Raw genomic sequence first — 25,615 nt, forward strand, 5'->3', positions numbered from 1 at the left:
AAGGATTGTGAACTTTGACTGTGGTTCTGCACTAGGTTGGTTTCAGTGGCTCTGTACATAATGGAGTGCAGGATTACAATGCAGATCGGCTGAAATCCAAGGTTCCTGAATCCTAGAATTTAAATACACCCACTGAGACAAAGCTGCACCAATATATACTGATACAGTAGGGATGTGAGATGATTTCTCTGTTTCAAAAAAAACCTAATCTATCAAAGTTGTGGCATATTGTGATAACTTATCAGCCATGTCTGTCTTAAGGAGAATGATTGCAACACGAAGGCAGAATGATCACTTGCCAAGGTTGCTGGAGCCTCTCCTCTCACCATAAATTATAGACCAACCTGCCGTAGAAATTGCTGCTCTAAAATGATTTCTTACAACAGACATGGAGAACCATTGGCCCTCCAGATGCTCTTGGACTGTAGCTTCCGTAATTTATTTTTACATATGTGTGTGTGTGTGTGTGTGTGTGTGTGTGTGTGTAAAAATAAATTACTGAATGAATAAGTTTAATGAATCTTGCTAATTCATTAAAAAAGAACAATTGTACATAAAAACAGTGTTAATCTCTGAACGCACCCCTGAAGATACAAACAGATCCACCATAATAATACAGTGCCTCTGATAACCCCTCCCACTGTGTCAGTCCAGGAGCATACCATGGTCAATGGTACCAAAGGCCACTGGGATATCGAGCAGGGTCACAGTGTCCCATTCCTTTCATAATAAAGGTCATCCATCAATCGGGCTCATTGGAGTTGTTGCTTGTCTAGAAGTCATTAGACTCCATCTTATATATAGCTAGGCACCAACATCCTGGAGGCTCTGATTTCCTAAAGGGACCCCTGACTATTGGGTCAAGTCACGGACGACTCTGGGGTTGCGGCACTCATCTCGCTTTACTAGCTGAGGGAGCCGGCGTACAGCTACCGGGTCACATGGCCAGCATGACTAAGCCGCTTCTGGTGAACCAGAACCATGGACAGAAACGGCATTTACCTCCCCACCCCCACCCCGAGCAGTACCTATTTATCTACTTGCATGTTGACGTGCTTTCAAACTGCTAGGTTGGCAGGAGCAGGGACTGAGCAACGGGAGCTCACCCCGTCGCGGGGATTCAAACCGCCGACCTTCTGATCAGCAAGCCCTAGGCTCTGTGGTTTAGACCACAGAGCCACCCGCATCCCATTCTGATGTCCTATGCAACCTTAAAGCCCAATTCTATGCATCTTTACTCACAAGTCAAGTCCACCAAATTAAATGCAATTTCTCTTTCCCAAGAAATGGTATATAGAATTGTAGCTTCCAGGGTTTTTTGCTCTAATTCAGCATTTGTTCTATGTGTGATAGCTCCAGAATAGCTACCAACAAGGGGCATATTCTACATTTTCTTTAAGAGAGAGGGGTGTGTTCTTTTAATATATTCTTTTGCTTGCAGGACTCAGGTCGCTCTGTTTAATTTAAAGGGGACTGGCAGGAAGACATCTGTGCATGAGGATAAAGGATCACACAGAGAATTAGGGCATTTATCTGCAGTGACCTGCCTTGTTATGAGAATCAGTGAAAGTACTTTGCCAAAATAAATTATGGTAGCCATAACATGGGCTGCTTGAATAAAAAAACAGTCATGCACTTAACTACTTTATTGAATTTCTTTCTATTATTTCATCCTATACTTAATTTTCTTTCCAATCACCAAGCATCAAACAAGATTTTAAAGTGTTACACAAGAGTGTCTTACTCCATGTTTCTTATCCGTGCTCAGGCCTTGTAAAACATGTTTCCTTTCATTACAATGGATAATGTTTTAAGGTCTCAGTCTTGTCTAATCCTTGCTCACAGGGTTCCAATAAACAGACTTACTGGTGCAGCTCTGTTTTTAAAGCTTTTCGAGTCAAGCATCTGTGATGTATTTCAGTCTAACGGCATACGTTTTGCATAGGTAAGATCTTAGGTTCAATACCTGCCATCTCCAGGCAGAGCTAGGAAAGACTCCTGCCTGAAACCTGTAGAACCCCTACCACTAGATATTACTATGGGAGGAAATATAAATATATTAATCCCTGTGGGCCCACATATGTAGGCGAACAACAAAAGAAAATGGCTGGGTGCCTAGATTCAAAATGTGGGGCTTTGCACTCTCTCCTGCAGGGAGAGAGCCCAAGTAGCAGAGATTAAACTTACAAAAATTAAGCAGCAGTATAGCATTATGAATATAGGTTGTTCAACCTTTTTACCCCATTCAGCTGCACATAGCAGCTGACCTCTATCCTACCCCTCTCACAATGTGCAGACCACACACTGTTAAGTATACTTTACTTACAGATCCAAGGTCTTAGTCATGCATTGTTCCATGGAGCAGCAAGGATAATACAAGCAAAATACTCTTGGGTAGACAATACAGAATATAGTTCTAAACAGGTGCTGTAAGCTTGGGAGCAAGCTTACAGATGTCCTCCTTCATTGGTTGGTTACATGATGCAGAGAGGAAGAGAGAAAAAGGAAGAGTAAAGAAGCTTCACTTCCTCTCCAGAGGAGAGGGCACATGACCTATCTAGCAATGCAACTCTGTGTTCCTTAATCCCCTGCTGCACTAACCAGGAGTCATGCATGGTTATGTTTAGGGTTGCTATATTTCAAAAAGTAAAATTCCTGACACCTGCAAAGTTGTTGAGCTTTTTCTATTGTAGGAAGACCCCAAACATTTAAACTACAGTTCCCATGATTCTTTGGAGGATGCTTTAAATGGTGTGTATGTAATCCTGGTTTTAGTTTTGTGGGAGGTGGGGAGAGGTCTGTTCTTCCTCATGCTACTCGGTCTGCTTTTTTTTTACTGTTCGTATTTATATCTTACTGTTTACATCCTCTGTGGATGGTTCGATTTTTGAACTAGAAATATGCAATATATGCAACTCCGTACTTGCTGAAAGACCTGAGGACCCAGTGTGTTGTAGTGGTTAAGAGTGGTGGACTCGTGATCTGGTGAACCAGGTTCGCTTCCCCGCTCCTCCACATGAAGCTGCTGGGTGACCTTGGGCTAGTCACACTTCTTTGAAGTCGCTCAGCCCCACTCACCTCACAGAGTGTTTGTTGTGGGGGGGGGAAGGGAAATGAGATTGTTAGTCGCTTTGAGACTCCTTAGGGTGGTGATAAAGCGGGATATCAAATCCAAACTCTTCTTCTTCACTTCAGCAAACACATTTCATAGGGAAATCTCACTATCCTATGAGGAAAGGTTGATGGAACGTATTGTGCTTAGTCTACAGAATAAAAGATTGAGCTGGAGTGGGATGAGTATATGATAGTATTCTTAAAAATGTAAGAAAAGCCTGCTGGATCAGGACAATGACCCATCTGCTCACGCATGTTTCCACGCCCTTGCCAAATCTGCTGTAGAAGCCCCACAACAGGCTTAGGGCAAGTGCAAGGGAAGTCCTGCTGCACAAGTGTAAATCTTTCTGCTGGTGGTGTGGCTGCTTAGCACTACATTTGATACAAGCCTATGATTCTACATTTCGGTAGTTGAACACCTCATGTACCCTTGTTCCCAGTGTAGTGCAAGAGCAATATATATATATATATATATATGTGTGTGTGTGTGTGTGTGTGTGTGTGTGTGTGTGTGTGTGTTGTGTGGGCAAGAGGCAAAATTGCAGCCTATTGATTGTTCGTGTATAAACATCTCACTTTCCTTTTTTAGGCTTGGAGTGACATGGAGCTTGAGCCTGTGGAAGCAGCCCATAAGAAACAGCAACCCCATCGAAGCCGCTCTTTCTCAAAACAAGCAGAAGAAGAGACTGGGTTGCTCCTAAAGACCCAGAGCTGTAATGTGCTGACTGGAGAAAAGGTTAAAACAGCAACCATTTTTAATTCTCCTTAATAATAAAGTGACTGATCCTCAGCATATGCATACAACCTGGACTCTGTTCTCCCTGATTATTCCTACCCAGCCCATTACAGTGATGTCCATATGTTACTGTATTAGAAATGGTTTACTAATCCATTTCAGTATGCTTTTGTCTTGTGTTGCCCGAAAGGGCAAGGCAAAACATATTATCCAAAAGTCAAATCAGATGCTCCTCCATATATAGGTGAGTCCAACAATCATATTGCTTCTCCATAGTGCTTTGATCTCCAACATTTCCATTCTCTGTAGTTCATTTACTGAGTTTCCAGTAAAGTTAGCTTTACCTCCCATCTCCTTCAAATCCCATCTTGGGAATTGATACAAAATGGTGGGACCTGCTTTCTTTTTAAAAAAGAAATCTTGTCTTTGAGGGGGAAGATGAGAAAGAAATTCCTATTTCTCACTGACAGTGGGAGACTCTGGCAACTTCCACCTTCATGAAACTGAAAAGGGTGAGTACCGAATGCATCATCCATTGATGCAAAGAAAGGAACTGATGGCTTGTTGGCCACAGTTCAGTGTCATTTTCTGAAAGGTTCCTTTGCACAGTTGGAAACTTCAGGCAATGACATTATGGCCCGTGTGCAACTTGCACACACTGAATCCAATTCAGGTAGCGCTTCTGCGTTCCTTGTTTCATTTTGCCACAAAGGTGTAATGTAGATTAACAGTAATTATATTCATTGTCTTCTTGCATCTATATTTCCCATACAGGCAACTCCCACTTAAGAAAAACAAGTGGGGGCCCCGTAGCAGATAAAGAACCACAGGAAGAATGTTTAGTTTCAAAATTCCTGGGTGAAAATTGCTCTGCTGTCCTCCAAAGTTTAGCCTTGACAAAAGAGTTAGTGCAGTTCAGCTTCAAAAGTTGGTTTTTTTTTAAAAAAAAAAAATAGAGCGAAAGATAAAGGCTGGTATTCATCTTCCCATCCTTTCTATCTGTTTATTTTATTTGATGAGATTTATTATATTGCTTGGATGAACAAAACCTTCGGGGGGGGGGAATCAAAAGTTTTAAAGCAAACATACACAATAAAATTTCATGTCTGGGGTGGCATTTCTAAACTGAAAACAATGCAATGAAGACAATCCCAGGATGTTAGTGAATATTGCACAATTGCACTCAGTTGCACAAACATTGTTGGCCCCATACACTCCCAGAGGCCAAAAAGCAGGGGTTGCCACTGTCAGCTGAATGGGCCAACTGAATATGACAGGTATGTAAAATATGTAGCAACTGTTCTGGAAGGACTGTGTGATTACTGCTGAAGAAGGCTAAGTATGGAATACTGATTCTCTCCCCATCCCCATTTTCTTTGTCATAGGTTGCATTGTCCTCCATCAGTCTGCATGACCCGTTTGAGAGATCGTTTGGAGAGAATGCCCCAGAACTGCTGCTCAAGCCTAGTTGTTTGAGAACATCATCTCTTCCATTTGGCTTGAATAGTAGCAGCACAGAAGAGAATGCAGACACTTCTGACATGGAAGTTCAAGAGGAGCAAACAGATGGAAGCCTCAACTCATTAGTGAGCCCCACCATCCCACAAATAGTTATCGTTTCTACCTCAGAGACCACCCTCTCTGAGGGGCAAGATGAGCTGGAAAATGGACAAGCAGAAAATTCCGGTGTATTATTTTCTCCAGGAAAGAATCACCTGTTGGACATAGGAAGGCTTAGCCCCTCTACCAACCTCATTGAAGCAATTGAGAAGCTTCTGTCCTAAATATGGAAGAGAACAACTATTTGGTCTTTTTGCTGCTTCTTTGCATTATTATACCAAAAAAAGGGGGGAGGACCCACATGAAGAACTCTGAGCCTTGTAGATTAAGCAGATAACTTTATAAATATATTTTTTTGTAATGCAATCTTTAGCCCTTCTTGAATTTTATGCACTTTGCAGAAGCAAAACAACAGCAATAGATGCTGAAGGCGCAAAGCATCCATAGCGTAGATAACAAGTGTTTGCCAACCAAAACACCTAGTAAATATTTCTCTGTATCTGTATTCAGGATAAGTTTTCATGCTTGTAATACCTTTCCAAGCAGTTCCATTGCTGGAGTGCCCAGCAACCACAAGCCCTGCTGTATTTCCAGATACTAAGATTGGTTCCGGAAAGAAATATCAGCTATGCGTTCCTCAATAAACCTGGTCCAGGAATTGGTCGTTCTCCACTACTTTAGCCACCAACTGAAAGATGGTAGATCAAGTGGAGATGTTTGAGGTGGCACAAGCAGCCATTGTCTAGCAACCAGAAACCAGTTGACTTTTTGTCCTGACTCAACACAACAGCTAGTTTGCCATCTGTTCTTTGTAACTGAAGCTATGACTAGAGGAGGAAGAAATGAAAGTAGCAAGAAGATGAGCAACCCTTAAGACTAAACTTCCCATTTACTCACAGGTTAAATGAGCCCACTTTGAAAACAATAGCCCTTGGGAATGAGGCCAAAACTATGCACAAGAAATGTAATATAGCTTAGCACTTGTTAAGTCCAGATGTAAAGATCAGTGTCAATGCTTCTCAGTCACAAGGGAAAGTGAGACTGTTGTGCAAAGCTAATGCAGTCATTCCTGTCTTATCCCCATAGGGTGTCAACAGTGGCAAAAAAAGTCACCTTAGGTTGTGGTTAACAATATGTGTCAATAGTAATGAACTCACTGTTGAATTCTCACAATAAGCTTTACTCACGAATAACAATAAAACCACTTAACTGCTCTAGTACAGTTGTCTCTTTAGGATTGATTGCAAGCTTTTCATGTTTCCCCTGGGAGCTTTTTTTTTAAAAAAAATAATCCACAGATTTTGCTCTAAACGAAGAAACAGGGACAACTGTCTATTTCAGCCTTCAGAGCTGCATGAGGAAGATGGAACAAAATATGGGTGACCTACAATTAGTTACAGTTCTATAACTTATAATAATAAAAGTGGAAATTTATTGGCTCTATACGTATAGGCATCCATAGGTTCAGAAACAATACCTGTTTGGATCAGCAATTCCCAAATGCGGTCCAAGTATTGACAGAGTTGTCAATGTACTTATCACTAGGGAAAATATCCTATAAAGCTGCAAACAGGTCTTTTATCACTTATACAGTGCTTTTGGGGGGTAAATAATAATAATAATGAGGTGCTAGTACTCATATTTTGGATGCCAGCACAAAATAACTGGCATGGGCATCAAAAAATAAATAAATGCTGGTATTCTACGGTGAATACTATCATGAAAAAGCACTGCACCTATGTCGCTATAACTTTATTGTGCACTCTGGTTCTTTGATAGTTGACAAAACGGCAGCGCACCTTCAGCAACTTTGCTGTGCCCTTCCCATTCCCTCTCCTAAACTGGATAGATATATGATTGTGCTCACTTGCAGTGCTTTTGATGCCTTCTTGTGAGGGAACTGGCTTAGCTCTGGTGCTGCAAGCCTCGTTAGGGGCCCAACAGTATTGGAAATAATCACCCCACTTTCATCTTTACCCATAAATAATAGCCACAATAAGAATATCCTTATGTTGAACAATAATGGAAACATTCGGGCCTCCTTTTTGAACAATTTGTTCAATTATAAAGCAGTTAAAATGGGGTTTTACCATCATTTAGGTATTCTGCTTTGGCAAACATCCTTCGGTTGGGAAAGGCTACCTTAAGGGGTATCCCTGATCAATACTATCTCTGATATATTTGACTCTAAATTGGAAAATAAATTATCCGGACGCTGTGTTCCTTTCCTGTGCTATTTCCTTCATGATCATCTCTGCTCTACTGTCAGTAAAATAAGCCAGCTACAAAACCAGATTCCAATTTCCTTTCTAAATTCTGATGAGAAAATGCTTCCTAAACAGCACCCTGGAGGTTGAGACTGATTGCATCATCCCTTGTAAGTAAGGATCAGAGTGAGCGAGAGAATAATTAAAAGGAAATTGATCGTAGATAAGCTTCAGCAGCTGATGAGGATTTATTTTTTATGATGCGCCACTAGACCAGAGTAATTCCACATCTATTTAATCATCAAGAAATGCCACAGAAATCAATGTGATATACCTACATACCATATTTTTTTTCCATGTATAACACCCCATGTATAACATTTTAAACATGTATAACATGTATAACTGGGGGGGGGGGGAACGACTCCAAATTAAGAAAATGGGGGGAGATTGCCTAGAGTTGTTTTTAGGGGAGATTGCAGGAAATTGTTCACCCGCTGCCACTCACACGGGTTGCAAAAGCCAGCTATCATTTGTCCCATTCCCATTGCAGACAGAAGCTGCCAATTGGCCGCCCAATTGTCACGACAGCCAATCAACACCAGCCCTTGCAGCAACAAGACTAATAGCCACTGACAATCTCTGGCTCGCGGCAGCAACCAATCTCATATCCCACCAATGCACTATCAATGTATAAGACGACCCCAATTTTTAACATCATTTTTAAATTAAAAAAACCTCACCTTGTACACAGAAAAGTATGGTATATATCTTTTGCTGATCTGTACGGAGGCAACCTTTGTACAGTCCTTACTGAGAATGGAATACCTAAGTCGACCAACCAGAAACTTGGGATGCTCCACCACTTACCTGTGATCCTTCCCTTATACCTGTGCTTCCAGTGGAGGACACAACTTGTCTTGAGATTTTTACAGGTTGCAATGTAGTAGGAAGCCTAATCCTAAAACTTTCACAATTGAAGACGATTAGAGTTCGATTTGCAATGTTGTGATGCCCCTCCCTCCCTCTTACACACGAACATTCCTACGTACAGTTGCTCCTAGGTCCATTAGACCAACTATCCATACCTTTGCAAATGTTTGTTTGCCTTTGCAAATGGCAAAAGGAAAGTGGAAAAGTAGCTCTAGATTCCTCTTCAATTAGGCATATTTTATGCCTGCTCAAAGTAGGTCAAATATACTTTGAAATTACGTGGCCACTAGATGTCATCAGCGGAGCGGCTTTCAAAGTAACTACTGTTCACCAGCATTGCTACTGCTGATAAGTTGGGGGTTCCCCCACCTCTCTCTCTAAAGATGCCCATTAACTTTTGAAACTTATTTTTCAGACAGGTTGACCAAGATTTTAAAGTTAAACCATATGCCTTCTAATGCAAAATGATGTCAAAGAATCAGAGGCAGTCCACAACAGGCTTTGCCATCTAGTTGCTTGAGCAATTCTTCACATGGATAAACCAGCTGCTAATGTCCATGCCAGCAAACATGCGAATCAAGCACCCAGAGCTAGGGAAACAACTTAAGGGAAAGAGCTATTTTGTCTAGTGCGTTGGGCTGCAACTGGTGGGTCGGGATCTGCTACCAGGTCACAGTCTGATCTAATGTTGCTCTTAACAGCAGCACTGCCACCATACAAATATATGATAAAAGATTAAAAACTGAGGGCCCCCCCAATGTATGTTTGGGTTAAAGGTGGGTCCTGAGTTGGTAAAGGTTGAAGGCTATTGATCTCGTGCTCAGTAACAATCTGTGTAGTGAAGAACCAATCTCAAGCATTGGTTCCAAGCCTCCCAGTTAACAAACAAACAAACAAAAAACCCTACTTAGCATGCATGTTAAGCACAGGGAAATGGACAAGAAAGGAGAATGGAGAGCTGAAATGTCTAAGCACGGTGAGCCAAGGAACATAACATACTTGATTTTTATGTACTGGACAGCGGGCTGCTGAAATTGTGCAAACTGGCTCCATCCAAAAGTATTTCATTTGAGGTGATAGAAATGCTTTTATCTCTGATACCGAGTGTGTAATTAACAGCCCATTCAGACATGCAAGCCAGCACTTAATGTGGCAGCTATCAAGTTATGAATGTATGCATTTGGTCCAAGCTGAAATATGCAAGAATATACTTACATAAATGTCTGGCAAGAGACATTTCGAATCATACAAGATTGAGGGAAATAATAACTTTTAAAATATTTATATTCCAGAGCTATCTTGGCCTGGAAGATACAACCCTTTGACAGATGCTTGATCATTCAAATCAGCTCTTGTCAGAAAAGATGTTCCAGCCTTGGGATTCCTTCATGTACGCTTGCAAGTCTTGGCTCTACATGTGATGCTTCTCACCCACCTGTCTACTCCTTATTAGCTTAGTCTACTCTGCTTCTCCATCTTGACCTGTTTTATGTGCTTTCTGCCCAGAGGACTTCTGGGAACATTTGAGGTTTGGCCTTGCCCTCTCTGCCATGCTGACTTGCATTGAATAATACAGTTGTACCTTGGTTTGACTTCTGAAAAGTTCAAAAACCAAGGCACGGCTTCTGATTGGCTGCAGGAGCTTCCTGCACTCAATCAGAAGCTGTGGAAGCCATGTCAGATGTTTGGGTTCCAAAGAAAGTTCGCAAACTGGAACACTCATTTCCAGGTTTGCAGCGTTTGGGAGCCAAAACGTTCAAGTCGCAAGGCGTTTGTCAGCCAAGGTACGACTGTACATGAAAAGCTTTGTACTTTATTCATTCAGCGTTTCCGTGGGTAAGTGTCCTTCCCCTAGTACGAGTAAAATCTAGTTTTCTCACATTAATGTAGCAAGGCCTGGTCTATACATGCAGCATATGAACAAAGGAAGCTGCCTTATGCCTCATATCTTTCCCAGTCTGCACCTATACTGGAATTGTTTTTAGATGTATTGATTGGTTCATTGTGTGTTGGCCGCCCTGGGCTCCATTAGGAGGAAGGCTGGAATATAAATGTATTAATAGCTAGTCACACCATTGGTCTGTCTACCTCAGCATTGCCCACACTGACTGGCAGTGGCTTTCCAGGGTTTAAGATGGGCAGCTTTCCCAGTGCTTCCTGGAGTTGTGGAAACCTTCTGCATGCAGAGTAGATCCTCTACAACTGGGCTATAATACAAGGTGGCAATGGGGGGGGTTTAAATGTTATCTTACCTGTGCAGGAGCTGCTCACATAAATCTTGCTCCCACAAAGGGCCACAGAGTGTTGACTTCTGGGAAGAAAGAATGGCTGCACTACTTCAATCTGCACCAAGATATTCTATTTTCAATCCTTCCCTCCTGGGAAAGACTCCTCTCGAACAGAAGAGGGAGAGGACCAGCATCAGATGCCATAAAGAGCTCAAATTTCCCATATGAACCAACCCAGACCCGAGAGGAAAGGGGCTGCCTAATTAGATGTCTTAATTCTTCCCCAGGTGGCCAATCTACTGACAGAGAAAATATACAGGGCCTCCATCTCCCCTCCTCTAGATAAGAAAAACCTGAAAATAGATCTTCCCTGATCCTCTCATTATTTTGACCTCCTGTTGCTGCATTAAAAAAATGAGCTACCCATCACCTCTCATTTGGGAGAAGTAAACACCCTTAGGATCACGCTTTTAGGATTATCAAAGTAACTAAGATGTCAGCAAAGAGTGATACAGGAACCGGTTGATTTCCTTCCTGCCTCTGATTTGCCTTCACATATTTCATCTCTACAAACGAATAATGACGCTGGCTATTAACTCTCTGGCAAGACATGAACGATGATTTCTATATTTGAAATGTTAACCATGGGAGTGTCTCATTTGTTTATTTGTTTCTGTTCTGGGACTCAGATCACTAAGGGCTCTTTTTATCCTGAATTAAAATTCTGGGTGTGGTGGGTATGAGCAGCAGAGGCACCAGAGCTTCCTTGACTTGGCACTCGCTGTGCCAAACCTTTTTTAAAGCTTTGGGAATGTGACAATCTCAGGTTCCTTATGAGATGGGGCACCTGGGAATGGTGCCGTCTCAGGCCACATGTGCCTAAGGGACATGCCTTCTGACTGGTGCCACCAGTAGAATGCAAGCCAAATGTTTCTGACCTGAGTCCATGGGGCATGAGGCCAGCTCAATCAGGAGGTGGGGTGAGCTTTCTTTTATTTATTCATTTATTGCAGGATGTATAAACCACTCTACTGTCCGAGAACACATTCTGAGTATGATGGACAGAAATAGAAAATAGCATACAAAACAGATCATGGTATTAAAACATAAAAACCCACAAGAATTAAAAGCAGCAGAAATAAAGTAGACTAATTTCAGAAGGCTGGTGGGGGAGCGGGGAGAAAAGTTTCCAGCAAACTCTGATAATGTGTTGAAGGAGCCCAGGGCAGGAAACACAAAAATAATAATAAAATCCAAAGATGTCTAAAAACAATTCCAATACAGATGCAGACTAGGAAAGATCTCTCCTTGGGGGGGGGGGGGGAAGGTCTTTGGTAGGTGGTGAAAAAAACAGCAGAGACAGTGCCTGTCTGATATTTAATGGGAGGGGATTCCAAAAGGTTGATGTCACAATACTAAATTTCTATATTGTGTGGAATGGACTTTGCAGAATGATGGGGTTTGCTTCACTTTTAAGGGTTGTGCAACACAGAAAACGCAAGATTGAGTAACAGCATGCTTTACTGCAGGGGAATGTGGTCCCATCAATGGATCTCCATCCACAGATCTAAGTGGCAGATGGCATGAGGACTGTAGGGTGAGAGATGGTATCTCACATGCCTCATCCTTATTGTGATCCATTGGCTGAGAGATAAGTAGTCACAAGCTTTTCTTTCACATTATCAAGAGTTCTTGCTGCTGGATATTAGTGAATACTACCACATACAAAAAACCTCTCATGTGTTATCGACAGGGACTAAGTTTAAAAACACCAAAAATCAATTCACAGTACCTCAGTCCCATCTTTGAGAGATTTGCCACACCTTACACTTGACGTCATTGTGATTTCAGGTGATGACAGGTGAGCAACCCTGCCCACCAGTCACATTTGGCCTGCAAAGTCAATCCTGATGAGGATCTGACTCGTGGAGTCCAAATGATTCCTTGCCCCTGGATTGGAGCATCTGAACTCTTAAGTCTAAGCATTCAAGAAAGAAGTTGGTGGTGAAGTATGAACAAGCTCACAAGCAAGTCTAGAAACCAAGCCTTATGAGGAACAGTTGAAGGAGCTGTTTATGTTTAGCCTGGAATTGAGAAGAGTGAGTGGAGGTAGGATAGTCATCATCAATATCTCAAGGGCTGTCACATGGAAGAGGGAACAAGCTTGTTTTCTCCTGCTGTGGAGGGTAGGACCCGAACTAATAGCTTCTAGTTACAAGAAAGGAGATTCCAACTAAACAGGAAGACCTTTCTGACAGTGAGAGCTGTTCAACAGTGGGAGGTTGTGGACTCTCCTTCATTGAAAGTTTATAAGCAGAGGTTGTAATGCCATCTGTCTTGGATGCTTTAGCTGAGATTCCTGAATTTCAGGGGGTTGAAATAATTGACCCTTGGGGTCCCTTCCAACTCTACAATTCTATGATTCTAAGAAAGTGCGGAGATAGGGCTAGTCTTCAACGAGATAGGGTAGGCAAAAGATGACGACGATGGAATCATATGGATACAAAACAAGAGAAGGCTCTGGAGACCAAGGGCTGGGCTGCAGTATGCCAATCATTCTAAAAATTCTTTCCAGGTTAACAAAGCCTCCATAAAATCTCACAATAAATAAATAAAACAGCTCATGATCCATTTATTCATTTGGTGGTGACCTCCCTCCTTTCGCACAGCAGTTCTGTCAATCATCAGGATTGGCCCCCACAAGCTTATAATCCTGGTGCAATGTTACTGCTTTTGACGCTCATAGTTTCAAGCAATCCTTTTGCGTTAGTGGAGAGACAATCTACAATTCCTCCCTCTGTAATTAAGCTTCGTGTAGAGAAAGGTCAGCAATGAAAGGGCATAGCTTCTGTTTTGTTTTTAGTTAGTGACATTGGCTCTCTCCATAGGCCTATATGGGAAAGACATCTGGTAACCATTTGTCCATTATGTTTTCATGATTTATTAATGCAGATACACACACACACACACACACACACACACTGGTGTAGAACAAAAAAGGCAAAACACAGAGCCAGCCAAAACAATAGTATGCTCCTGGATGCTAAAACAGAACTATTTTCAATACACATAGAGCAAAACTGCAACAATTCTTTTCACCGTAATTCTGCCGAGGGCCTGTCTTATGACTTGGGATGCAGCTGCACAACAGAGAAGTGTTCGCACATTACACTGTGTTCCTTCCATCCTTGTGGAAGAGCTGTAGAATGCAAAAAGCCAAGGTTCAATTTCTAGACAGACCCTTGTTTGAAATCCTGGAGAGCTGCTTTCTGTCCATGCTCACATTATTGAGCCAAATATACCAGTGGTCTGACTTGCCATAACTTAGCTTCCTATGCTGTTAGAACATACCCCTCAACTGCCCCAATTAAATTGGGACATGCCATTTTGTGGGGCTGTGCTCTCCACATTTCTTTAGCAATTTGCAGATTTCCTTTTTAAAATAAATGGCCATGAAAACTCTTCAGCATTTTAGTGTAAATTTATCCAAATAGTCAACACTGCATGCAGAAATGCGTTTAAGGCACACATTTTTGCAGTTTCTCATAGTATAATGCATGCTTATATATATTTTTTCATTGGTATGTTGATTTCGATGCATACTTTTCGTTAATACATGCACTTTTGGAAGCAGTCTTTTATTGGAGAACTGCATTGCAAAATTCAGACATGTGCAACTTTCAAAGGATTTTGGTTCTCATATTGTTTTAGAAACTGCAAGGTCAGTAGATTCAACTTAAAATGCAGCCTTCATCAGATTCCCCTCCCCTCCCCCCATTCCTATGTGCAAACCAGTATGAGTAAAAAAGAGGGGGGGGAGTGGCAAAGATTCTTTTAGCACACATGCAACCTGTATCCAGGTTAACTAACACACCTCAATATTATCCCCTGCAAGTTGCATTTTCTGAAGAGACCAAAGACATGGAGACTATACAGTAAAAGAAAAGAAAAAAGGTAAAAGACCCCTGACAGTTAAGTCCAGTCCCAGACGACTCTGGGGTTGTGGTGCTCATCTCACTTTACAGGCCGAGGGAGCCGGCGTTTGTCAACAGACAGTTTCTCCGGGTCATGTGGCCAGCATGACTAAGCCAGTTCTGGTGCAACAGAACACCAAAATCAGGGCAGCGCATGGAAACACCATTTACCTTCCTGCCGCAGCAGTACAGTGGTGCCCCGCAAGACGAATGCCTCGCAAGACGAAAAACCCGCTAGACGAAAGGGTTTTCTGTTTTTCGAGGAGCTTCACAAGATGAATTTCCCTATGGGCTTGCTTCGCAAGACGAAAACGTCTTGCGAGTCTTGCGATTTTTTCGCTTTCCCCCCCTTTTTCTAAGCCGCTAATAGCCGCTTAGCCGCTTTGCCGCTTTGCCGCTAAGCTGCTAATAGCCGCTAAGCCGCTAATAGCTCTAATCCGCTAAGCCGCTAATAGGGTTGCTTCGCAAGACGAAAAAACCGCAAGACGAAGAGACTCGCGGAACGGATTCTTTTCGTCTTGCGAGGCACCACTGTACCTATTTATCTACTTGCACTGGTATGCTTTCAAGCTGCTAGGTTGGCAGGAGCTAGGACAGAGCAACGGGAGCTCACCCCATTGCGGGGTTTCGAACTGCCGACCTTCTGATCATCAAGCCCAAGAGGCTCAGTAGTTTAGACCACAGCGCCACCTGCGTCCCATAGTAAAAGAAGCCCCAGTCTTTCTCTGCTCCTGACATAAGAGGTTGCTTTTTGGGGGGAGGGGGAAGGCACCACTATAACAGCTGGGGAAAGTTAGAACTCCATATGCTCTGTAGTTTTGTCACATGTAAAAAGCATTTGGGGGAGACAGAGAGTCACACAGGGCGTTTCTTCTTAGTGACTGATTCCCTTCTATGTCTCTAGAGTTTGGGCTGGACATCATTGCATCTTCCACAGAATTTCTTCATTGGACCATGCAAACAGTGATTATTCTGGCTGTAGAACCAGATTACTGACATATTCATTGCAAAAGCTCCCTGGCAACATCAACAGAAAATATAAAGACCAATAAATAAATGCTCAATATCAGGATATTTTCCCTAAGGTGCAAATTAATAAGACAAAAAATTCTTCCACACCTATGATGTGCAGGTGTGGATAATAGACATTCCCATTGCATTCCAAAGTATCCCAAGACTCTGGTTGACCTTGGATGAACTCTTTTGGGGAGGCTTGCAGACACTTCATTATATTCATTGTTGTGGCATCTGCATGAGTACAATTTAAGCTAGGAACAGGCAGGTCTCTGGCTTGTAGGATCTACTTTGTCTTTTACTACAACCCCAAAATACACCAGCTGGAGCCTGGTGCAAAAGACATAGACGTAGAATTAAAAAATTATGAGCCCAGGAATCAGTTGTGAGTGTCAGAAATAAACACAATTCACAGTTCTTCCACACAAAAATAAGACTCCTGGTTGCTCCAAGCTGTTTTCACTTTAGCAGTATAATTGAGGGTTGGGGAGAGTCCTGTTGCTGCTATTATTAAACACTTTGGAGTCAAGAATTATTATAAATGCAAATATTAAATTAGAATCTCTATGCAGTGTGTTAATCTGCTAGGAATATCCCTTTTAGTACTTATTTCTCCTTTGAAGGAGTATTATTTGAATATTAGGGACAACTGCCCCTACCCACGTTGCTCACCACCCCTGCCTAACCTGATTATACTTCGTCGAACTTCCACTTCCCTAACAGCTCGCACCAAACCAGCCCTGCCCTTCCCATCCCTTACAAACAAGTGGAGATGTTTGCAAAGGCTTTTCAAAGCTCTGTGGGGTTTTGAAAAAGATGGAAGAAAGTTCCCATCTGCCCATCACCTGATGGGCAGATGGTTGCAAAACCTTCAAATATCCTCCTCCATGCTTTAACTTCAAACCTCTGCAGGGGGTTGAAAGATAAATAGGGGGTGGGGAGGGAACATTTGCAAGCCTTGAGAAAAGCCCACTCTCAACACCCATCAGCTGATGGGGGTGAGAGAGTACCTTCAAGCTCCCCCCACCCACATTTCTCCTTCAAACCTCCTGTTGTTGAAGGCTTTCTTTTCATGGTTCTTTTCCATCTCCTGTCCCTGCAGCTGCACCAGCCAAACCACTCTCTGAAGTAGCGTCTCTCTCCTGTTAACGCCACTCCAGTAACAGCGGATGGACACTGCTCCCAAGAGGGGTTTGGCTTTTTCTGTGGAGAGGGCAGCACCACTTCAGAGAATAGTTGGGTTTTGCAAGGCTCCTGGCTCACCACACCCTTGTCAACCTCTGCTGCCTACTCCATGGCGCTCTCCCCCCCCCCCATGTTTTTTATTGGTTTTCCAAATTTGTAACAAACATAAACAAAAAAGAAAAAAAAACATTACAATATAAAAAACAAACATACAAACATTTATCCTAACTATTATAATCATATTTTTATTACCATTATTGAATGACTTCCTCGAATCCCTCAAGCTAAGTTTCCAGATAACTCATTGTAGCAGTTTTCCAATAAAATTAACTTGATCAATTAACATATTTCTTTCTTATCCTATTCACTTATATCCATAATATTATACAATTTAAAACATATAACTCCTAAGCCAATTTGGTACTCACAAATGGTACTACTTATGTTATCTTAGAATATTTTGCTAAATAGTCCTTAAATTTCTTCCAATCTTCTTGGAATCTCCTCCTTCTGTTCGTGGATTCTGTGGCCTCTGCCAGCCTCTGCCGTCCAAGCACCTACTTTCTTCCTTATTGGCCTCCACTGCGCAACCGGCTACCCACCATGTTCGTCTTCCTGATGTACCAGTATTTGGCAGCACCAGCTATCAGAGGCCATGCAAACTGCAGTGTGACAACTTTTCTAAAAAAAGAATAATATTATACAGTAAGAAATGTAGGTGCATTAAAGATTGTAAGACATTCGCAGACTATGTAAATCACACTATCTCGTCTCGCAATCTTTTTTGGAGAAAATCATAAATGCCTATCCATTATTCTTTTGCGGTTCTGCCTCTCAATTAAGCCCTTTGGCTTGGGAGGGGTGCATATAGTTCTCTGTGCGACTCCTGTACATTTTAATATTTGTTGTCAGGAGATCAGAGTTTTTATTGCCTTTTCCTACCCTAAAGCGATGTTGTTATGCAGGGAGTTGCTGACAGTGGAGCTCTATGAGAACCTGAGCAGCGAGGTGCAGCTTTGTAAATTAGTGTTTACTTAAAATATTTCTTAACCACTGTTGATAAAAAGATTTCAGGTGGGGTGTGTGTGTACAAAAGTGTGGAAACAATTCACACAACATATTTGCAAATGGGTAAGATGGGGCCAAAAGTACATGTAAATACATTCAGGAAAACCCCTTTCCTCTGGAGATTCACTGAACCTGAAAGCTGCTAATCTTCAGAAGTTGGGCAGAAGGCTGATCTACTGGCAGATCCCTGGGTGATTTGCAACAGATCAACAATGGTTTCTGACCATTGTTTAACAACAACAACAAGGCTTTCCCCCTTCCATCTACAGGGTGAGTCTTTTAAAAGAGGCCCCATGGAACATGTGTACAGTGGTACCTCAGGTTAAGAACTTAATTCGTTCTGGAGGTCCGTTCTTAACCTGAAACTGTTCTTAACCTGAGGTACCACTTTTGCTAATGGGGCCTCCCGCTGCGCTGCCGCCACGCAATTTCTGCTCTCATCCTGAAGCAAAGTTCTTAACCTGAGGTACTATTTCTGGGTTAGTGGAGTCTGTAACCCGAAGTGTCTGTAACCTGAAGCATCTGTAACCTGAGGTACCACTGTACTCTGTATCCATGGGGCCTCTTTTAAAGGACTCGGGCTGTATTTTAGTCAACTGAGGTGAAGAAAGTTGCGTATGTGTCAGGAATGATTTTGTGTGTGTTGCTTGTGACTGGTTTGTGGGCTCAGCTCTGCCCCTGAAAACAAATTCCTCAACGGAACATGTGCTCAAAGGCACATTATTCCTTAATGCAAACGTAACAAATGTGGCACAAGGCCAAGTGCAAGAAAGTGACTGAGAAGAATATACACTTAGGCTGCGTACACACCATGCATGTAACGTCCACAACTCCCCCCAAAGAAACCTGGGAAGTCTATATTCTGCACAATCACTATTTTGCACTTGGCTTAGGATGGTGGATCTCAAGAGTTCTAGTGAAAAGCAAAGCAAATCCCAGGAGCCTGAAAGTTACCCACTCTTCTTCTTCAAGTAAAATAAGAGAAGAATATGCCTCCCCCATTAGTTTGTTTGTTTGTTTGTTTGCCCTAGCCTGCATATATTGCTGTACAGTACTGCATGTGTATGAAATGTAGTTAAGCTCTGGGTTGCAAAGCACAGACACATTTACAAATTCATGTGTTTGTGTGTGTTTGTGACCGACAAATTCCAGAGCAGGCCATCCTGTTAGACTGCAATGGATTGCTTTGAAGTCATTTCAGCACCAGGTGGCGAAAAAAATCACCCTGCAATCTGCCCCGGTCCTGTCCTTTATTTTGCCAGAACAAAGATGGCAACCCTAGGATAACTTGTGCCCATGGCAAGTAGCTGTATTGGCGCCCCTGGCAAAGAGCTATGCGCCCCTGGCAAAGAGCTATACGCCTGGACTTGTGCCCTTGACAGGGGCTGGTTTCACAAACCCCTGGGTGCACAACTGTATCTGGCAGCTGCTACCTATCATGTGAAGGAGGCTGTGAGGCCTCCATCAATACCTTAATTCCCCAGTCCTCAAAACAAGTGCAAACGATCAACAATGAAAGCAGCAGTGGGAAACCTCTGTCCCAGCAGATGTTACTCCAGTTCTTAGCATTTCTGACTATTGGCCATGCTGGCTAGGACTGATGGGAGCTCCACAATATCTGAAGGACCTTTGGCTCCCCTTCCTTCCGCTAAAGGTTTGGGCCTGCCCTGTCAAACTGATAGCAACAATTGTGCCTTTCCCAAAACCGGGCTCTGTAACCCAAACGCAGTATAAGAAATAGAAATGAGTGTGTGTGTGTGTGTGTGTGTGTGAGAGAGAGAGAGAGAGAGAGTGCTTTTTGGCAATTCCTGATGAACAATATCTGTCTTAGGAATAGCTATTAAGTATAGCCATGCTGTTATCCAAACCTCATAACCTGTTATTAATTTTGGAAGCCTCAAAACTTTACAACCTGTTATTATTTCTAAGGAGTTGGTTTATTTTTCCCTGTCCAAGGCTCTAAAAGCTATCCCATTCCTTTTCAGTGTCATTAAAGGAGAAAATAAAACCCCAGCAGAAGAGCCAGTATGTTCCATGGAACCCAAGTACTGGGTATATTTATAGAACGCACTGCCTTGCTCCATAGGAGTCTGTTAGGATGCTTCTAATTCCAGAGATTGTTGGCCAGTCTTTTATCGATCCAGAACGACTGACATCACTCCTGCTATCAGGTTGGGCTGATTTCATGTTGGAAACAGGTAATGCCATTACTCTCGTTCTCCTTGAATTAGCTCCTGTAGTCCCAGACGACAAACAATCAGGTATTCAAAACAGGTCACAAAATTTAACTGGGCTCAGCAAGCCCAAGATTCTTGGTGTACAAGCATCCTCTGGAATTGGGAGATGACAAATGTTCCTCAGATAGATGCACATAAATGACCACCACTGGGGATATCAAGCTTACAGAAATGGGACAGAATGAATTCATGAGAGAGGAGCGTGCCAGTTTTAAACTTCAGGAAGGACAGGTGAGTCCCACACTTGTCACCCAAACCAGCTCCTTTCAGCTTGTTCCTATTACTTTTACGGACACATGACATGGGATACTGCAGGATGAATAAGACAGAGGGCTGTCTTCCAGATAACCTGCTTGTTCAGTGTTGGTGCTGATTTGTTTGCACAAAGTTTGCACAGAGTTTGTAGGATGTCCATTGTTTCTTGAGCATTCCTTTTTTTTAATTCTCACACATGAGTAGACAACACTGTGTCAAGCAATTGTTATTCCACACTTTCCAGTGCATTTTCTCATCGCTTTCCTTAGTGCAAAAGAAAGGGTGTTGTTTTTATCTTTTTGTAAAGCAGGTTTTTCTGCAAGTGCCCAATTCATTTTCATTGTGCAACCTAAGTTTGCTTGTATATGACTGATACAGCTTACACACCATGCATTTAAAGTGCATTGCCCCCACCCAAGAATCACAGGAACTGTAGTTTACTCCTCACAGAGCTACAATTCCCAGCACCATTAACAAACTGCTGTTCACAGGTTTATTTGGGCAGGGGAAAGTGCCTTAAATGTGCTCTAAATGCATGGTGTGTATTCAGTCAAAATCTCATCTCAAGGCTTCCCAAACACTGACAATCAGCTGATTGTTGGGGCTATGGAAGCACTGTACATACCTTTTTGCCCACATGGTGTGATCTCAAAGCTTCTTTCACCTGATGTTATTAGCCACCTATCAAACTTGGCCCACAGGTGTGTGTGTAGAAATATGGATCTGGCCCACCAGCCACATACAGTTTCTCATTCTGGACTTAGGGCTTGTCCACTTTTCAGCATTATACATACAGTATAGCTGTTAATCCACTCCCCCTGCAATTGAATTAAATGGAGGTAGTCCACACCTGCAAATACCTGAAGATGTATTTGCAGAGCAACTTGGGTTTCTCCCATTCATACTAATTGGCATCTCCTTTTGTTTTTTGTCCCTGACTTATAATTTGTTGATTCTAGTATTCCGATTAAACATTGACAGGGCATGCATGCAGATAAAAAATATATATGCATGCATTAAAAAATATTCCCATGCAAGATTTGTGCAAAAGCAATTGTAACAATTGCAAATTTGCAGTTTTCTGGTTTTGTACAAATCTGGGAGAACAAAAGAATAAGCTTCTAACATACTCTTATTAGTCTATGCATGCACTTTTCAGAGATTGCTGCCCATTATATCCGTTGCAGAATTTTTTAGTGTGGTTTGTTTGTGCAGTTTTCTGGTATGCAAATTCAACGAGGGCACTGGAAATGAGCGCAGCCAGAAAAAAAATGGAAGCACAGAGGAAGCAGTGGGCAAGGAAAAGGAAGTACCGTAGCAGAAAGTGACAATTGATCCAACCAACCGAAATCACAGAAACAAATCTTCTGCGACCCCCACATGGAGTGGTTTGGAGTCTGATTCCCATAATCTATCAGATTATCCAGTAAACCAGACTTTACGGGGGCAAGCATTGAGACTGGTGTGGTTTAAGAGTAACATCATGCAGTCTCTGCAAATCAAATGTGAACGCAAACAGCTGCTAACACACAGTAAATACTAGTGTGCAAAAGCCCTTAGTAAGAGTAAAAGGTAAAGGGACCCCTGACCATTATGTCCAGTCGTGGCCGACTCTGGGGTTGCGGCACTCATCTTGCTTTATTGGCCAAGGGAGTCGTCATACAGCTTCCAGGTCATGTGGCCAGCATGACTAAGCCGCTTCTGGTGAACCAGAGCAGCGCCGTTTACCTTCCCACTGGAGTGGTACCTATTTATCTGCTTGCACTTTGACATGCTTTCGAACAGCTAGGTTGGCAGGAGCTGGGACCAAGCAACAGGAGCTCACCCCGTCATGGGGATTTGAACCGCCGACCATCTGATCGGCAAGTCCTAGGCTCTGTGGTTTAACCAGTAAGAGACAACCCTGTGAATGCACACATATATGTGCAGCATCATTAAGAAATATGATAGATCAGTCTGGACAGTCCCTAGGGACTAGTCATGTTGGAGAAGCAGGTGTGGAACATAGGAAAAAGAGAAAGAGAAGCTAGAGACCAAGATGGCACAAGTCTACTGAAGAGCAAGACCAAAGCATGGAAACAAGGTGGTCAGATCTTGTATGTTCTTTCCTCCTCCTTCCCAAATCTTTTTCCTTTTGTGCTGTGCATTTTAGGCTATAAGCCTTATCACTGATACTTATATGCTGCTCTGAATGCCTTTTTATTCTGGCTGAAGTACAGGGCAAAAAGTCTTTCAACAAATAAATAAGTTCCCCCCAAAGGAAAAAATTGTACCCTAGGAAGAAATGTTTTATAATGCTTTATATTTGCACCCCCACTCATATTTGCAGACGAAACTGAGGTTATTTTTTCTTAATCCTGAAGTTGATGTTTGTGTGCTTTTCCTTTCCCATTCATATTTCCATATGATATCCATGGAACCTTTGGAAAGCAGGATGAGGCACTGTAATGTCTGTGTGTCTGTGTTGGGGGACGGTGGGCGGGCACTGCCTCATATTCAGGGGTTTTGGGCGCACTGTTACTTGTTATAGTGTGCACTGATGATGGTGGGCTTGAGCTCACCCTGCAATCTGAGATAATTGCATGACCTAGATATGGTGCCAAAAAAGAAAAGAACCAGATCATAATGTCATCCTTTTGGCAGCATGATAATTTATTTTAATGCTAAGAGGGCATGTGGAGGGTGTGCTGGGGGCCTACGATGGGGGCATTTCAGGTGTAGAAAGAGACATGAGGGAGATACTGTACATACAAACCCTTAAACGGGACTTGCTGCTTGGGTGAGCTGGGCTTCCCTCTCCATTGCCCTTCTAATACACTTTAAACAGACTTCTAATACACTTTAAACAGTTCCCCAAGAATCCTGGGAACTGTAGTTTGTTAAAGGGTGCTGAGAGTTGCTAGGAGATCCCTATTCTCCACTCAGAGCTAGTGTTCCCAGAGTTCCCTGTGGAGAGAGACTGGTTGTTAAATCACTCTGGGAATTGTAGCTCTGTGAGGGGAATAGGGCCTCCTAGCAACTCTCAGCACCCTTAACAAACTACAGTTCCCAGGATTCCCTTAGAGAAACCACAACCACTAAAGTGGTATAACAGTGGTTTACATGTAAGGCATACCCTCTGACATTTCTCCAATGAAAATAGGGACGCCCTATTCCATAATGATAATTTTACTATTTATACCCTTCCCTTCTGACTGGGTTGCCCTAGCCACTCTGAGCAGCTTCCAACGTATATAAAAACACAACAAAACATTAAAAAAACCCTTCCCTATACAGGATTGCCTTCAGATAGCTCGGGGGTGGGATAACTCTATACCCTCCAACACTTCTTCAATGAAAATAGGGGCATCCTACCATATCCTCCAATATTGCTCCAAAGAAAATGCAGTTGTACCTCGGATTAAGAACTTAATTCGTTCCAGAGGTCTGTTCTTAACCTGAAACTGTTCTTAACCTGAGGTACCACTTTAGCTAATGAGGCCTCCCACTGCCACCACATGATTTCTGTTCTCATCCTGAAGCAAAGTTCTTAACCCGAGGTACTCTTTTTGAGTTAGAGGAGTCTGTAACCTGAAGCGTCTGTAACCCGAGGTACCACTGTAGAGACATCCTAAGGAAAAGTGGGGCATTCTGGTATCAAACCAGAAATCGGGACAGCTTCTCTAAATCAGGAATGTCCCTGGAAAATAGGGACACTTGGAGGGTCTGGGTCTGGTAAGGTGGTCTGAGTCTGCACACAACGCAATATTCTCTCTCTGCCAGGCACGAGAGACAGGAGACATCTCCCCAACAAGGAAAAACAAAACTTGCAAGCTACATACTGGACAAGACCTTTCAATTACCTGCTTTTCAAAATGCTAATCCAATTCTATTTTACTTGGATTTGCATGTGGCACTTGAGTGATGCAAATGAATCTCTGCCAGGCCCTGTTCTTGCAGCCATCTTCAATGATATGAAGGGGCAGCAAGCCCCTCCTCAGTTGCTTCAAAGCACATAACTTTGCTCATCACTATTATGTTGGCTGGGAAAATCAAATTCGCCTTCCCCATCCCCCCCCCCCCCGCACGATTAGCATTCAACTTACCTGGATGCATTTTCCCTTTCTGCTGGAAGACTTGGGCGTTCTTCATCACTATTTCAGTCTCGGCTGTTATCCATTAGCTACATGTGCTTTCCTTGAGCTAGAGACACATCAGTCCAATGAAGGTTTCGCTTTCTGCTGACGATGCACAGATCAATTTTACTGCAAACATGGTATTTAGCCACCAAGGCAATGGGTGTTTTGATTAACAGTCTAGCTAGGGAAACCGATTTAATCTAGGTGTTTATATTCAGTTCAAGATTTTTTTTTGGGGGGGGGAGGGGAGGGGTTGAAGCAGCCTAACAATGTTAAGCATTTCACACATAAAAATGTAGGCCGTTTCTCTTCCCAGCTCTTGTCAGCTGAAGTTTTATTTACTGTGGGAATGTAGATTTCAGCCCTTCTCATCTCACACCAGTGAGTTCAATAGCCACAAGGGCTGTGACTGTTTAGAATTACCCCCCCCCCAAAAAAAACCCTATTTTATTTCTTCAATAAAAAGTGTACAAAATGTGACAAAATAGACAAAACTTATTTGGTTTTAAGGTTATTTTTATTTTAATGACGTGTTTATTGAGTTTTGTAAAACAGCAGCATACTAACGTAACGAAGAACGTAAGAAAGAAGTTATATGAAAATAAGCAATTGAAATTTCATTTGTTTTTAATTGTTTTCTTTTTCTAAATTTTTGTATTTTTTGTTATTTTTTCTTTTTTTGTGTGTGTCTATGTGTATTATTGAAATGCTAATAAATATTTATAAAAAAAAAAATAAACAGAAGCTTCAGCACACTTTTGTAGACATTTTAATAAAATAGTTTCTGCAAAGGGGCATTTTGGACATCTGGGTCCCATATTGATAAGGTAGCCTTGCCATACATAAGTATGTGTCACTGGGGGCCTACGAAGCATATAAGCAGAGACCATACAACATCAAAACGGTCTCATTTTGTAGCCCCTCTTAGAACCCTCCTGTGATAGGTTAAATACTCAGACAAGGCAATTTCCCACACCCTCTCAAAC

General features: G+C 42.4%; 1 protein-coding gene and 1 long non-coding RNA gene across 6 annotated transcripts in view; one reads left to right on the plus strand and one right to left on the minus strand.

Moving 5' to 3' along the window:
• Positions 1 to 6,627, plus strand: part of LOC307224237 (melanopsin) — a 46,656-nt gene extending 40,029 nt beyond the window's left edge. For all 4 annotated transcript variants that reach the window (XM_079990929.1, XM_079990927.1, XM_079990926.1 and 1 more), the window contains 2 exons: positions 3,704 to 3,850; positions 5,236 to 6,627. In XM_079990929.1, the coding sequence (XP_079847055.1) occupies positions 3,704 to 3,850; positions 5,236 to 5,634 (546 nt within the window). In that variant the 3' untranslated portion in view covers positions 5,635 to 6,627. The remainder of the gene's footprint in view (positions 1 to 3,703; positions 3,851 to 5,235) is intronic.
• LOC307224435 overlaps positions 1 to 20,760 on the minus strand; it is a 173,692-nt gene extending 152,932 nt beyond the window's left edge. For both annotated transcript variants that reach the window (XR_013842515.1, XR_013842516.1), the window contains exon 1: positions 20,747 to 20,760. This is a non-coding gene — a long non-coding RNA (uncharacterized lncRNA). The remainder of the gene's footprint in view (positions 1 to 20,746) is intronic.
• Positions 20,761 to 25,615: the final 4,855 nt, after the last annotated feature.

This window comes from Podarcis cretensis, assembly GCF_951804945.1.
Source record: "Podarcis cretensis genome assembly, chromosome: 9".
In the NCBI taxonomy this organism is placed as follows: Eukaryota; Metazoa; Chordata; class Lepidosauria; order Squamata; family Lacertidae; genus Podarcis; species Podarcis cretensis.